Here is a 12890-nt window from a genome sequence, read left to right on the forward strand (position 1 = left end):
ATTTATTTACTTATTAAGTAGAAATATTTATGTGGCGGTGGGTTAAATAGATTTTTTTGACCACCGTATATTCGACTACAATAATAAGATACTTAAAAGCAAAACATTTTAACTTTTATAATCGCTCGAATTTGGAAGTCTTTTCTCCAACTTCGATTTTGTTCCCTAAGGAGTAGAGACGCTTGGACCGTGGGGTTCAAGTGCACAGGCGCTAATTACGGTTTTAGTTTGGCGCCTTTTATATAGTACTTGTGACCACAGAGCTGGTGCTTTCCTCGCTCAACGAATAAGTATCGCAATACAGCGAGGAAATACTGCCAACGTTAAAGGTACAAATGCCACAGGGACCAAACTCTAAATTCGTTTTAATATTTTTTATTAATATTTATTATTACTATATAGGTTAAGAACATTGTAAATACTGTATAAATTGTTAGGTTTAGGTTTTATTAAAGAGTTTTTAACTACTGACATGAAAATATTAGAATAAAATATAATACTCGACATATTCTTGCGTATTACTGTTTTATCGCTGAAACTCTGTTAAACTGTATTAATTCGAATAACTTCTCTCAAACAGAAAATGTATTTACACCGCGCCATGTTATATGGTCACACTAGTCTTCAAAGTATCGCCACGTATCTCTTCCTGGGTCAAATGGCCAGGTAGGCGGGTCGATCGCTGATGGATATGCGCATACACATATTTTATTACATTTTGATACTGTTAGTTTATAGTTTTGCTTAAACCTCCGTAGCTTTTTTTAAATTTTGCGATGTAAGCCATTCGTTATGGATTTACGGCATTAAATTTATATTAATAGGTTCTGAAACTTAGAGAATTGTTCGTCTAGTGGCTTCAGCGTGCGATTCTCCTCTGTGGGGTTCCCATTGAACTTTCTTTCTACACTCGCCTCGTGAAACATCGTGAGGAAACTAGCACGAAAAAGACGAAATGTGTTAAAATGTATAAATTACTTATTATAAAGAAAGTGTGTTAGATAGATGCCGTTTATTTATAATCGTCTGGTAAATTACTTCGTTTATTAATACCTGAAATAATAGTTTATTTCTGTTAAACCGCTAAATATTTTAAGTACGTTGTACATGTATGTACAACTTCCATCTACGACCCTTGTTTAACACCTTTGTCTATAAATGTAACTTTAAAACCCTTTAATAAATGCTAAACAACACCCGCAACATTTTGCATATACAAAATATTCGAAATTAATTTTCATTCTAAAGTGCGGGTGCCTTCATGACGTAGGACAGCGGTCGCGTTCATAATAAATTTATCACTTTCTTTGCTCAACCCACTCAGTTAAATTAGGTGGCAATTGTGTAATGTAGTGTAATGTATATCTTATCAGAACGGAAAGGTCAGCGCAAATCATTGTGTCAGACTTCCTAACAATACTGGTACAATCTTAAATTAATTATAGGCTGGATTGTAATTTTATAATGCACGGTACTCTGTATTCAAAGCGTAAGATTCTGGGTTTAATCACGGAGATAGAAAGATCTTGTGAAACGGTGTAACAAAACAACTAAATGAAAATCTAGTCCCGGGGAAGTTAAGCAAACGCCTTCTAAATAACTAAGGTATACTACTAATTTACAAAAGGTCCAAAAATAAATAAAAATAAGGGATAATTGTTTATTATGTGCTCAGTTAGATTCATGGAAAGAAGTAAATATTTTTAGCGTTAATAAGATCAAAAGACCATTAGAGGGGAGGACGCATTATTAGTAGGTAAATATTTCGTTAAAACTCCCAACAAAGAGATAAGGCACAGACGACACAACGGGGAAGCATTTAATGCGATTAAACATTTGATTAACTATAAGATAACGGTCTCCCAAAAACACCAGGCCTAATTTGAAAGCGGTCCCCAATCGGTAAAAAGTCCATAAACATAATAAGATTATTTCCGATCAACTTAGCTCGATTGTGTTCCGAGTTTTTAGTATCGATTCGATAAATTGCAATATTGCTCGCTATAAAAGTACCGTAATATTTAAGTATCACAATGAACGTTCGATGTTTGAAATTGCAGCTGCTTAGATGTTTCATTTTTAAATTATAACAGTTTTCGTAAACGTCAATTTATGACGGAACTGTCAGTGTAGTCTTTAGCCGTTTTGACGGACAACCCTTGATTTTAATATTTACGGATAATTTGCATCTAAACCACGAAATTAAATAGAGTGAAATACGAGGGGCTATGGCCGGTGACAATGACCGCTCCGTCACAATGAAATTGAATGAGCCGTAAAATATTCATAATGCATTTATAAAAATCATGCAATATTTTGTATTACAGAGACTACAGTCTACAGACTGCGCTACCAATATTTTAGCATTCAGAACAAAATATATTTCCTATAAATAATAGATATACTTGAGTAGTCTTTGTGGTTGGTTGACTACGGTTAACTATTTTTCTACACCATTAACTCCAATATAGACACTTATATAATGTAAGATTATTTAATTGTTTGCGATTTACTTTTATTACTTTATTGTCAGATTATATCGATGTATGTATAAATGTTTTTTTTAAATGATTTTATGTAGTTTCTTAGCATTATTCTTTATTATTTATAAATTATATACATTCCACTTTTGGTTCTAAATTAACATATACACATAATTATTTATTTTTTGGCATAAATGGCATAAATAAATGTCTGTACCATTAATACTCTATGTCAAACCCCTCAATAAAACATGAATAGGGAGACATTGTTAAAATAACACGTCACTGGAATATGAAGCTAGGATCTGTGTGCCTTGATCATCTAATTACACACATATACATAAATATGAAATCTGTTTGTTTATTAGTCACTGAATCGAAAAACAGTTATCCATAAACAATGTACACTAGTGTTACTTGGTGCATTTAGAAGAACTTATTATAAATATAATACTTTAAATGTGTATATATAACAACACTAAACCTTATACCATAGCAAATTCATAATAAAATATATTAGTTTAAAGTTTAAAAATGATTTTCTGGTCTAATTCTTATACTGTCTAACCTTTAGCCTATAAATCTAAAATTCTACCGCATTTTCACTGATCCACTCTCGATGTTACGTAGTGATTAACAAATTGACAGGTATAGGAAAGTTTGATAATAACGCAGATTCGCTTACTAACGCGGCACCGCAAGCGTGCCGTAACACCTCCCAAAATGTTATAGATACGAATTCAAACAAGAGCGAGTCATAGAATCTGATTTATTACTAAATTTACTCGTCTGAACCAGCTTTTAATAAACATAAAAAGGAAACGTTTGATTGACAGATATGATAGTTATTTCGTGTTTAAGTTTAAGTACTGAGCAAAAAATGCCAGACAAAAAACGTATGCTTATAAGGACTACATGAGGAAGGCGGATAATATGTAATACAAGTTGCGTCAGTGGATATAGGTGTCGGTTTAAAATACTAACAGCTAAGAATTCTGTACGTGAAAAATGTAAAGATTTATTTCCAACAATATTCCTTTGGCTGGTAGGAGGCGAGGAAAACACCAGATCTGAGGTCACCGGTACTGTCTACCAGGCGCCAAATGAAATCTTTTATTAGCGCCTGTGCACTTGAACCCCACGGGCCAAGAGTCTCTACTCCAAACGAATGAGTCTTACATTTGAGCCTTTCAATGTATTGGATCTTGCCATACGGGATTAATAGTTTCTTGTATGGCAAAAACTACACAACTATGTTTGAATAACAAAAAATATTCATATACACCCGTACGTATAGGTTGTGTTAGAATTTTTGTCGTAAGTCTTTATTGTACTAATCATACTTTTTTCGCAACAATTGCCAGTGTCTTAAGCGGTTTCGATTCATAGTAAATACATAAGGTGATATATTATTTACTGACGTGTACGAAACCTGTACTCAAGATAAAACATTTGATGTTCATTTTATGATTGTAAAGGAAACACTAAATTTGAAAGGGTTGAACAAAATATGACAAGCTAACAACGCTACAGTAGAGGAAATCGATAATAAATAATAAAAGTTTCCAATAAGGTGTGAATTGTACAAGTGTAAAGGAAATGGTAATCAAGATTGAATTTAAATAAAGGATGCAATCTGTTTACAAGACGATTTCATGAATTGCATTAATGTTAAAATAAATGAAGCGTTATAGGCCTATAAAAATATAAACTTAATACCATGTATGACATACTCCTAAAAACATCAATTTGCCATCATATGGCGAACATACTTTCAATTAAATTGGTAAAAACAACAAAATAGTAATAAAATTCCAAACTCGGCAGATAACATAAACATCATAAAGCACACATTAGTGAAATTAACGCTTCAGATCACAGATGACGTAACAAAAACATCACTTACAGTGTAAAATATAAAACGGAGTCAGTACAAGTAATGAAACCATCGAGCTATTTAAAATTAACGATTAACTAACAATGCGTTCATTGACAGGGCTTAACAAGAACCCCCCATAAAACTAACTCGTAAATCCTTCCCTAAACTATAACTAAACCAATAAATAAACTCACCATTGCGGAGAAAAAATCAATGGCTCTATCGAATGCAGCGCGTGCACAGTATTTATGAGTTCGATTTTCAAATAATAGAGTATGATTCTTACTTATTCGAGTATGGAATTGCTCTGACAGATGCTAACAATCATTTCCATAGTAGGCCCAATGTTATGTTAGGGTCATTTTTGCCTATTCATCCCGTTTTTGCAATGATTAATACCGATTATTGATTACGTTACTATTGACTACTTTGTTGGTTTAGTTGTTGTGTCTATAGACAAAGTTTTCAAATAAAATCGAAGTAAAATCAATGAATAAATAAAAATATATAGAATGTACTATTTTTATACGTAATGAAAGAAAAAGTGTATCATTACAGTGAGAAAACAATCTGCCGAGTGTGAAAAATGTTAATTAATGTTTTTATCTCGTGCATGAATGCACGTGCAATGTTTGTTCATTGTTATCGTATTGGTAAATTAGTCATAGATATTAACTTGTTGAGAAAGTCACTATGCTATGTTTTAACTAATTAATTTAAAATTATTTAGAATATAAACGTTCTTACATTTATAAATTATCCTATAAACACTTCAGCGTGCGACTCTCATCACTGAGGTCGTAGGTTCAATCCCAGTCTGTGCACAAATAGACTTTCTTTCTATATGCTCATTTAACATTCGCTCGAACGGTGAAGAAAAACATCGAGAGGAAACCGGCTTGCCAGACCCAAAAAGTGCGTGCGTGCGTCAGGCACAGAAGGCTGATCAACTACTTGCCTATTCGATTAACAAATGAACATGAAACAGATATAGAAATTTGAGGCCCAGCCCAAAAAAAAAATTGTTTATATATATATAGAAGAACAACAGTTTCAAACGCCCTAAGAGGAAAATCGTTCTATAAACGATACGGGTAGCGTGTGGACATGGTCACTTTCTCAAATTTATTTTTCTTGCAAGTATACCATAATTATGCAAATATCTTAATGCATAAAAAGAAAAGTATTTGAACGTCTTAATAATGGAGTTAATTACCCATATCGTGTAAACGATAGTCACTCTTTCCGTTTACTCTATAAAACTTTTTGTAAGCTATTACTCATCAACAAGATGAATTATAATTTTAATGTCATGAATTCATACACAGGATAAGATATCTATAAAATATATGAAAATGTTATTTTTATCATCGTACAGAAGTAAAAACACTTATTTATTCAAAAATAAAATAGTCCGAATTGTACTCAATTGTCTCTTTTCATCATAACGTAAACACGATTTGACAGAAAGAGATAGAGAATTTAAAATAAAGGACTGTAATTAAATAGATTTTTAATGAATAACGTTACATGCCAACTAACGCTTACTGAATTGTGGTATTTGGGATTCTCAGCTTCTAGCTTTGCTATTATTAAAGTCTTTACAAATAGTTATTTGAGTTCAATTCGTATTAAACAAGCCTGACTGAGTTCCGATTTGTTTATTTCATTTGACGGTATTGTAAACTGCAATTAATATTTACATTAACAACGAATTGATAAGCAAATTAAATAAATATTTATGATTAAGTTTTGAAGAGTACTTTGGTGTTTATGAATAATTGATATAATTCTAAATAAATACTGTAATATAATGATAACTTTGACTGTTTTCCAGTTTGAAATTAATTGATAAATAACTAAATATAATAATTCGTTAATAACAAGGAATATAAAATGTTTAATATATATCTATCAAAACAGTTTATTCTCAGATAAATGCAGTTGTAACCATATTAGTGAGAAACAAGCTCTCCCGAGAAATCCCCTGACATCTGGCCTCAGCAAATTTGACCTGATTTGTAGCGAAACATGTATTTTCCGGAACAATACAAACAACTAACTCTGAATTACGTGCCAGTTCAGTTAAGAGAAAGTGTAAACCGCATAGCTTTCCTCTTAGTAATAGCTAAATTATAACATGAAAGTACACCTTCGTAGTTAATTTCTCAAGGTGATCAGCAGTTATAAGATTTCAGCTGAGACAAGAAAGTTTTCCCGGTCATAATGGAGTATCTCATTCGCGTAAATCGAACTTAATCAGAGCTCACTCTGTAAGTCTTGTTGGAATATTTCTTAGTGATATTAAGCCATTACAAATGTTTCAAAAAGCTTTTCGTGGCATCCTTATTTTTTGCGATATAACGAAGTTTTAAAATAATAACAAATAACATTAATTATTAGGGATGCCACACTACCACTGATAGACAAAACTAAAAAAAGGAAATACTAAGGAATACAAAATACTACATATCTGTGGTCATAGATTAGACAATTATAACGATATATTATATATAGACATTTTTGCTCAGTATGACTAATTAATATTTCGAGTGTTTCATATTTTAATAGCGCCTTCAAGATTTCTTAATAATTTAATTGCTTGTCCTGTAAAGTAATGAAATTGCATATTCTGATCTATGGCCACAGATATATATATGTGTAGTAGAATCAAACGGAGCAATGTCACGAATTTGGAATTAAGTAATAGAAAAACGTAATTTTACGTAGAAAGTTGATTTAAATATATAACCATGATTAGATCTTCTTGTCAGTATTTTGAGACTCGCTTACGGATTCTGACTCCTTCCAACGAGCCCCATGGTGTGGAGCTATCAAATGTGTCAATGGGTATCAGTTAAATCAAGGTTGTGTTTAAAAATTGAACAGTCATCCAATTAAAATATTCAAATGGCAGTCATAACAAAAACGATAATGATATTGTTAAATTAAAACTTCATGTTTGTAGGTGCAGTGAACGACCTCGGGGTGAAGCTGCTCTACTTATTTCTATGGGATAAGGTTCAAAATCACATTCATTTGAAAAGTGGACAAGCGCTTGGTAAATATGCCTGTGGGCGAGGACACTAGGTGATTCACGAGCCCACTCGGACCTCAGAATAAAGATTTATATAGATTGTTATCAAGATATGTTTGATCAAAATTGCTTTCAAGGAGATGTCTGTATTACCACTATTGGTAGAGGAATTAAAAACGATTGACGATGTCACAATTGAATGTGAGTTAATGAAGTAATCTCTATTAGGATAAGGGATGGCATAAGCATTACATATTTATTTATTAGTATTTCTAACTATATTTATCCAGTAAAGCAGTGTTGGCCTAGTGGCTTCAGCGTGCGACTCTCATCCCTGAGGTCGTAGTTTCGAGCCCCGGCTGTGCACCAATGGATTTTCATTCTATGTGCGCATTTAACATTAGCTTGAACGGTGAAGGAAAACATCGTGAGGAAACCGGCTCGCCTTAGACCCAAAAACGCACGCCGTCGACTTTTTAGGTATTAATACATAAGTACATCCAAATCATAAGGAAGGTATTTAAAACGATATATTTCTCGTTCTAACAAAATATTTTTATGATTTCAACCATCTAGTCAAATTAATGATTTATAAATGGCGTTATAATCTCAAGGGATTCATGGCTGAGTTGAAAAAGTTTGTATGAGACTGACTAAATTGAAGTCGGGGTTTGCATTGTTTTGTTTGAAATAGTAAAAGTGACATAGATAATAAATTGTAGGCATGTAGACATTAAGACAATATTTTCTTTTAAAAAAACGACTGAGATCCATTTAAACATACCTGAAAATACTGTAATATTATACAAATAATATTGATTGGATACCAACTATTTAACCCTCTTAACAGTTACTGCAGCCAATGAAAATTACTAGGCATATGCTAAATATTTACAACTAAATTATATATAATTTATAAACCGTAACATTTAATGCGAATGGGACAGAATTAAGCACGCGCCACGTCTTTAAGGAAGGCCTCCTTCCTTGGAGCCATAATTTCTGTCTGACCAAAGGTACCGGAAATAAGATTCGTTTCCGCCGTTAACATATTTCATATTAGTTGATCTATTGACTTTAATTGTTAGTTTTTTGCACTTAAGGAAATGTATTAAGACATGTTTTATTTCCGGTGGGAATTAAATCCACAAATCGCGGCAAATTTATTCATCAGCGTGATTAATTAAGTTTATTTTAGGTAATAAATCTCGCCTAGTTGTAAGATAACTCACAGTTCACATGGGTTCTCATACATTCATAAGAAGAAAGTGTAATTATTTATTATGGGAATATGTATGTAGCTTATTCGGCCTTTGGGTCACTGAAAATTAAGAAGGTTTTTAGAACGTTTTATTGCTATTTTTAGACTTAACTTGACACTAATAAAGAGGAGAGATGTGTTTGATTTGAAACGATTTGAAAAATTCTTCCATTAATCCTACATTATACCTGATATAATAGTCTATATAATATTTACAAAATAGTTAGGAATGCGTAAGAAAATTTCGATAATGTAACACAAACTGTTAAAAAAATACAGATAAAAATCCGCTGCGGAAACTATTGACAATATAACAAAGTAAAGTACTATAGTTTTATTAAAGGCATTAATATATGTATATAAAAAAATCCGCGATACCATATATCTATTCCAAATTTAATAAAGAAAATTCTAGCGTTGCGTAACGGGACTGCACGCTTAACAAATCTGATCTGTGTAAAACTATTCTATTAAATTATAATAATAGTAATTTAAGTTAAGAATCTATAAAGTTATTAATTCAGAAATTACGTAAGAAAAAGATGAAAAACATTAAGCTAATGTTTTAACTTTATTTAAAAAGCTTACATAAGTGAATATTTAAATTATTGATAGTTTTAAATTGGGATCATTGATTCTAAATGTGAATGAACGAAAGATTCGAACAATGATTCGCAGCTGAATCAACGATATGCGTGCACACCGCACATGCATATTCAAAGATCAGTTTCCATTTCGTGCGTAATCGGAAATGAGCCGAATTAGTTCAACAAGCAAATTTACGCTCTATTCACATGCAATTAAGTAGGGAAACGCCTAACATTCGTCAATAATGATTTATTCATTTCTAATTTACTGCAGCAAAGAGGAAGAGGTAGCCCACAAAAAGAGGTAAAAAGGAACAAACCTAATTAAACAGAACACGCGTTAGAGTGTGACGCCGACATACCTCGGAAGACAGAAAGAAAGAGATGGATGGATGTCAATTTTTAAGTATTGACAGGTGGGCTAGCGTGCCTAATTGTACCATTCCCGCCTGGGAATGAAAGGGAAAGGAAATAACTGTTTTGTTTCTTAACTATTATGGGAAAATTTCAAAACAATAATAGCGAGTTAATGATAAAGAAATGATATACAATTGAATTGATATAATGGATATATTGGTATATACAAGACCTCAAATTTGTTTGAATTTATATTTAACTACATGGGTGCCGTAATAATGATCGATCATCTATTTATGTCGGAGCATTGCCGCTACTGTCACATATAATACACATGTATAGGGATAAAAATAAATAATTTATTTACAAAAGCTTGCGAACGCTCGGCATACTAATACATAGGTACTTTTAAAAATTATGTACAAGACTTACTGAGAAATGCAAGCACTTGTGGGCAAACATTAACCGAAAATAACCCGAATTTTACAAAAAATTGATATCCAGAGCTAGCTTTTTAGAATGTTCAATGAGTTACAGTGGGTTTACCCAAAACGCGTTCTTCTTAACGGGATGGTACCTACACTACGTACACTAGGCAAATATTATTCCTCTATAAAGTTGTTATAATTTAATTTCACTAAAGCTTCATTAAGAAACTGCATAATTAATCATTATAATTCTCCTTGTTTTGTCTTTAATATTCAAGTAGCGTTCTTACGTGTTCCAATTTTCTTTATATAGGGTTGCCAACTAGCGAACTAAAGCGAATTATAACTCCCGTAAGTCAAATGTCAATACTTTTCTGACTGTTCTTATATTAAGTGCTAGAGCGGTTTTGGCTTTGTGCCTTTAAAGTGCGACCTTCATTCCTGAAGTCATCGCATTTAACACTCTCTCGTACGGTCAAGAAAAACATTGTGAAGAAACTGGAATGTATTAGACCCAAAAACAGATGTGTGTCTCAGGCACAGAAGGCTGATATTAGAAAAAACAAATGATCACGAAACAGATACATAAATCTAAGGCCCAGACCTAAAACGTTTATATTAAGTTCTAGATCTACTCTGAATTATAATTTTGAAGTGTTGGTCATGTTGGACAAAGTAAAATGTATTTATAAGCGGAGTTTGATGTAGAAGACTTTTCTTAATTAAAATTTGTTGATGCTTCGGTGTGATTGAATATCCTACTTTTGTCAACCCTAATATCTCTTGTCTTGATTCATGATAACATAGAATATGCGAACGTGACATCTCTATTCTGTAGTTATTAACAATTATAGCTATCGAACTATGGTTTCCAAACATAAACTACGATTAACGACAATTACCACATGATACAGTAATCAAATTTTAATTAAATGTCAACTGTCAAAGCGAATGATAGCTCTAATTGAAAGTTTCACGCATCATTTTTTATTCAATATTAGGCTTTCAATTCTGTTTTAATTTAAAGGTTTGAACTTTGAAAGCTAATCAATATTGCGTTTAGTGGTTTTATTATAATCAAATATTTTCATTTGTTAAAAACATATATTTCTGGAAGACACGTTTATGCGTCGGAGTCTTTAAGAGATATATAGATACCCTTTGAGATATATAGAGACCCTCAGTCCGTGGGGTTCTAGCGCTATAAGGCTTTTCAAGGGAAACACAAAAAGGTTTGTCGACGTCACAGGAGACCGAAGAGCTGGCAAATACCTGGGACAAAGAATTAGTCTAGCTATTCAAAGGGTATCTTCGTATCTTCTTCTATCGTATAAGTATCTTCGGAACCTTGCCTAAAGGAACTCCTTTTAATAATATATTTAGTTATTATATTTTAAGGTTAGTTATTGTTTTTTGTTATATTAATTTATGATAGCAGTATTATAGATACTGATATATGTTTTCTTTTACCATATGAGGAATTAACTAGGCACAGCCGAACTTCAATATCACGACATGTTAAGATCCGTTCACTACTTCGAAGATTTGACAGGACCGAACCCACTAATCCGACCTACACATCTGTCATTGATTGATTCAAATGTGCAGGGGGCATTATGTTCTGTGACCGATGAGTTGATGACGTTTATGACAGATGGTATACATCATTAGCCCTGTCAGACTAAGCTGTTTATTTTTCCATAAGGATACCAATAATACCCGGTATTCCTGTTTTTTTTTTTAATTTTGTTCCACTGTTGTTTTATTGCTCTATGGTAATAAAACGTTTTCATTTATTTTAAATTACTTCTATAACATTAAAAGCATAAGATTATATACAGAAAACGTGGGAAAAATAAAGGTTAATAAAAAGAATAAAAGATAAGTCAAATAACTCCTACTCATAGCTATTGTGGAAATAAACTAATACATAATGCCTTTAAGTAAACACTTACTTAAGAATAACCGACGAAGGCGTTATGAATTATTTCATTTAGGAAGCACTTTAATTTCTCTTACTAAATTAAAATAACTAGGTCGCTGTTCAGCTACCTACCTATAGGTTTCTAGGTAAGCTACCTGGAGTGCAAATTACAACGTACACTTAAAACCCAACCATTTAATTTAGCATGCAAGAGCTGTATGTAGGTAGACAGGAAATAAAGGAGATAATATTATGCTGGCTACTTTTGCTCTAAACTACAATTATGAATATTTTTTATAGAATCTATTTTTATCAAGTCTACCCGTGCTCGAAAAGTGAAGTCATCGCAGCCCATGGACATCCATTTTAGTGGGAGCGTTGCCTTTGAGAAAGGAGTATACTCTTTCTTTAACAATTGAAAGTCTTATCTCCCAGGGAAGACCCCCACCGGAAGTCGATTCGCTAGTTTCGCCAGCTATGTTTTTGTGGATTGAATCTATCGCCAAATTCGAAATATACCTTCAGTGGTAAAAATAAATAATTTATATCAATATAATCAACATGAAGGAAACCAAGGTAATCACTGCCAGTTATGTGGTTGTGCATAATGATGATTACTGAATTTAATGAAACGTAACGAACATTGTAACGCCTGCAATTTAAAGTCGGAACTAATTGTAATATTAAATAAAGTATATAATATTGATTGCACCTATCAATCATAAAAACATTCCCATTCAAATAAGAAGAACTAACCTGTTAAATACGCTCACAATCACCATAGTCAAAAATCCATGAATAATAACAGAATCCAGTTAAACACTTTTTCACATCTTAAGTAAATAATACAATTATTCGGACACGCGCGCGTTTGTTACGTTCGCAAGCGACATGCACTCTCTCCGACGACGGAATTCGAACTGAGCCGGCGCTG

At 32.5% G+C, this 12890-nt stretch overlaps 1 protein-coding gene across 3 annotated transcripts in view; it reads right to left on the reverse strand.

The window, feature by feature from the left end:
* The window catches only part of LOC123713012 (rap1 GTPase-activating protein 1), a 199223-nt gene that overhangs the window by 106127 nt on the left and 80206 nt on the right, over positions 1–12890 (reverse strand). For 2 of the 3 annotated variants that reach the window (XM_045666477.1, XM_045666474.1), the window contains exon 1: positions 12713–12857. The exons of the other annotated variant lie outside the window; for it this stretch is intronic. In XM_045666477.1, the coding sequence (XP_045522433.1) occupies positions 12713–12738 (26 nt within the window). In that variant the 5' untranslated portion in view covers positions 12739–12857. Of the gene's footprint in view, positions 1–12712; positions 12858–12890 lie in introns of those variants that run through there. 3 annotated transcript variants of the gene reach the window in all.

The sequence above is a fragment of the Pieris brassicae genome, chromosome 8 (assembly GCF_905147105.1).
Source record: "Pieris brassicae chromosome 8, ilPieBrab1.1, whole genome shotgun sequence".
Lineage (NCBI taxonomy): Eukaryota > Metazoa > Arthropoda > Insecta > Lepidoptera > Pieridae > Pieris > Pieris brassicae.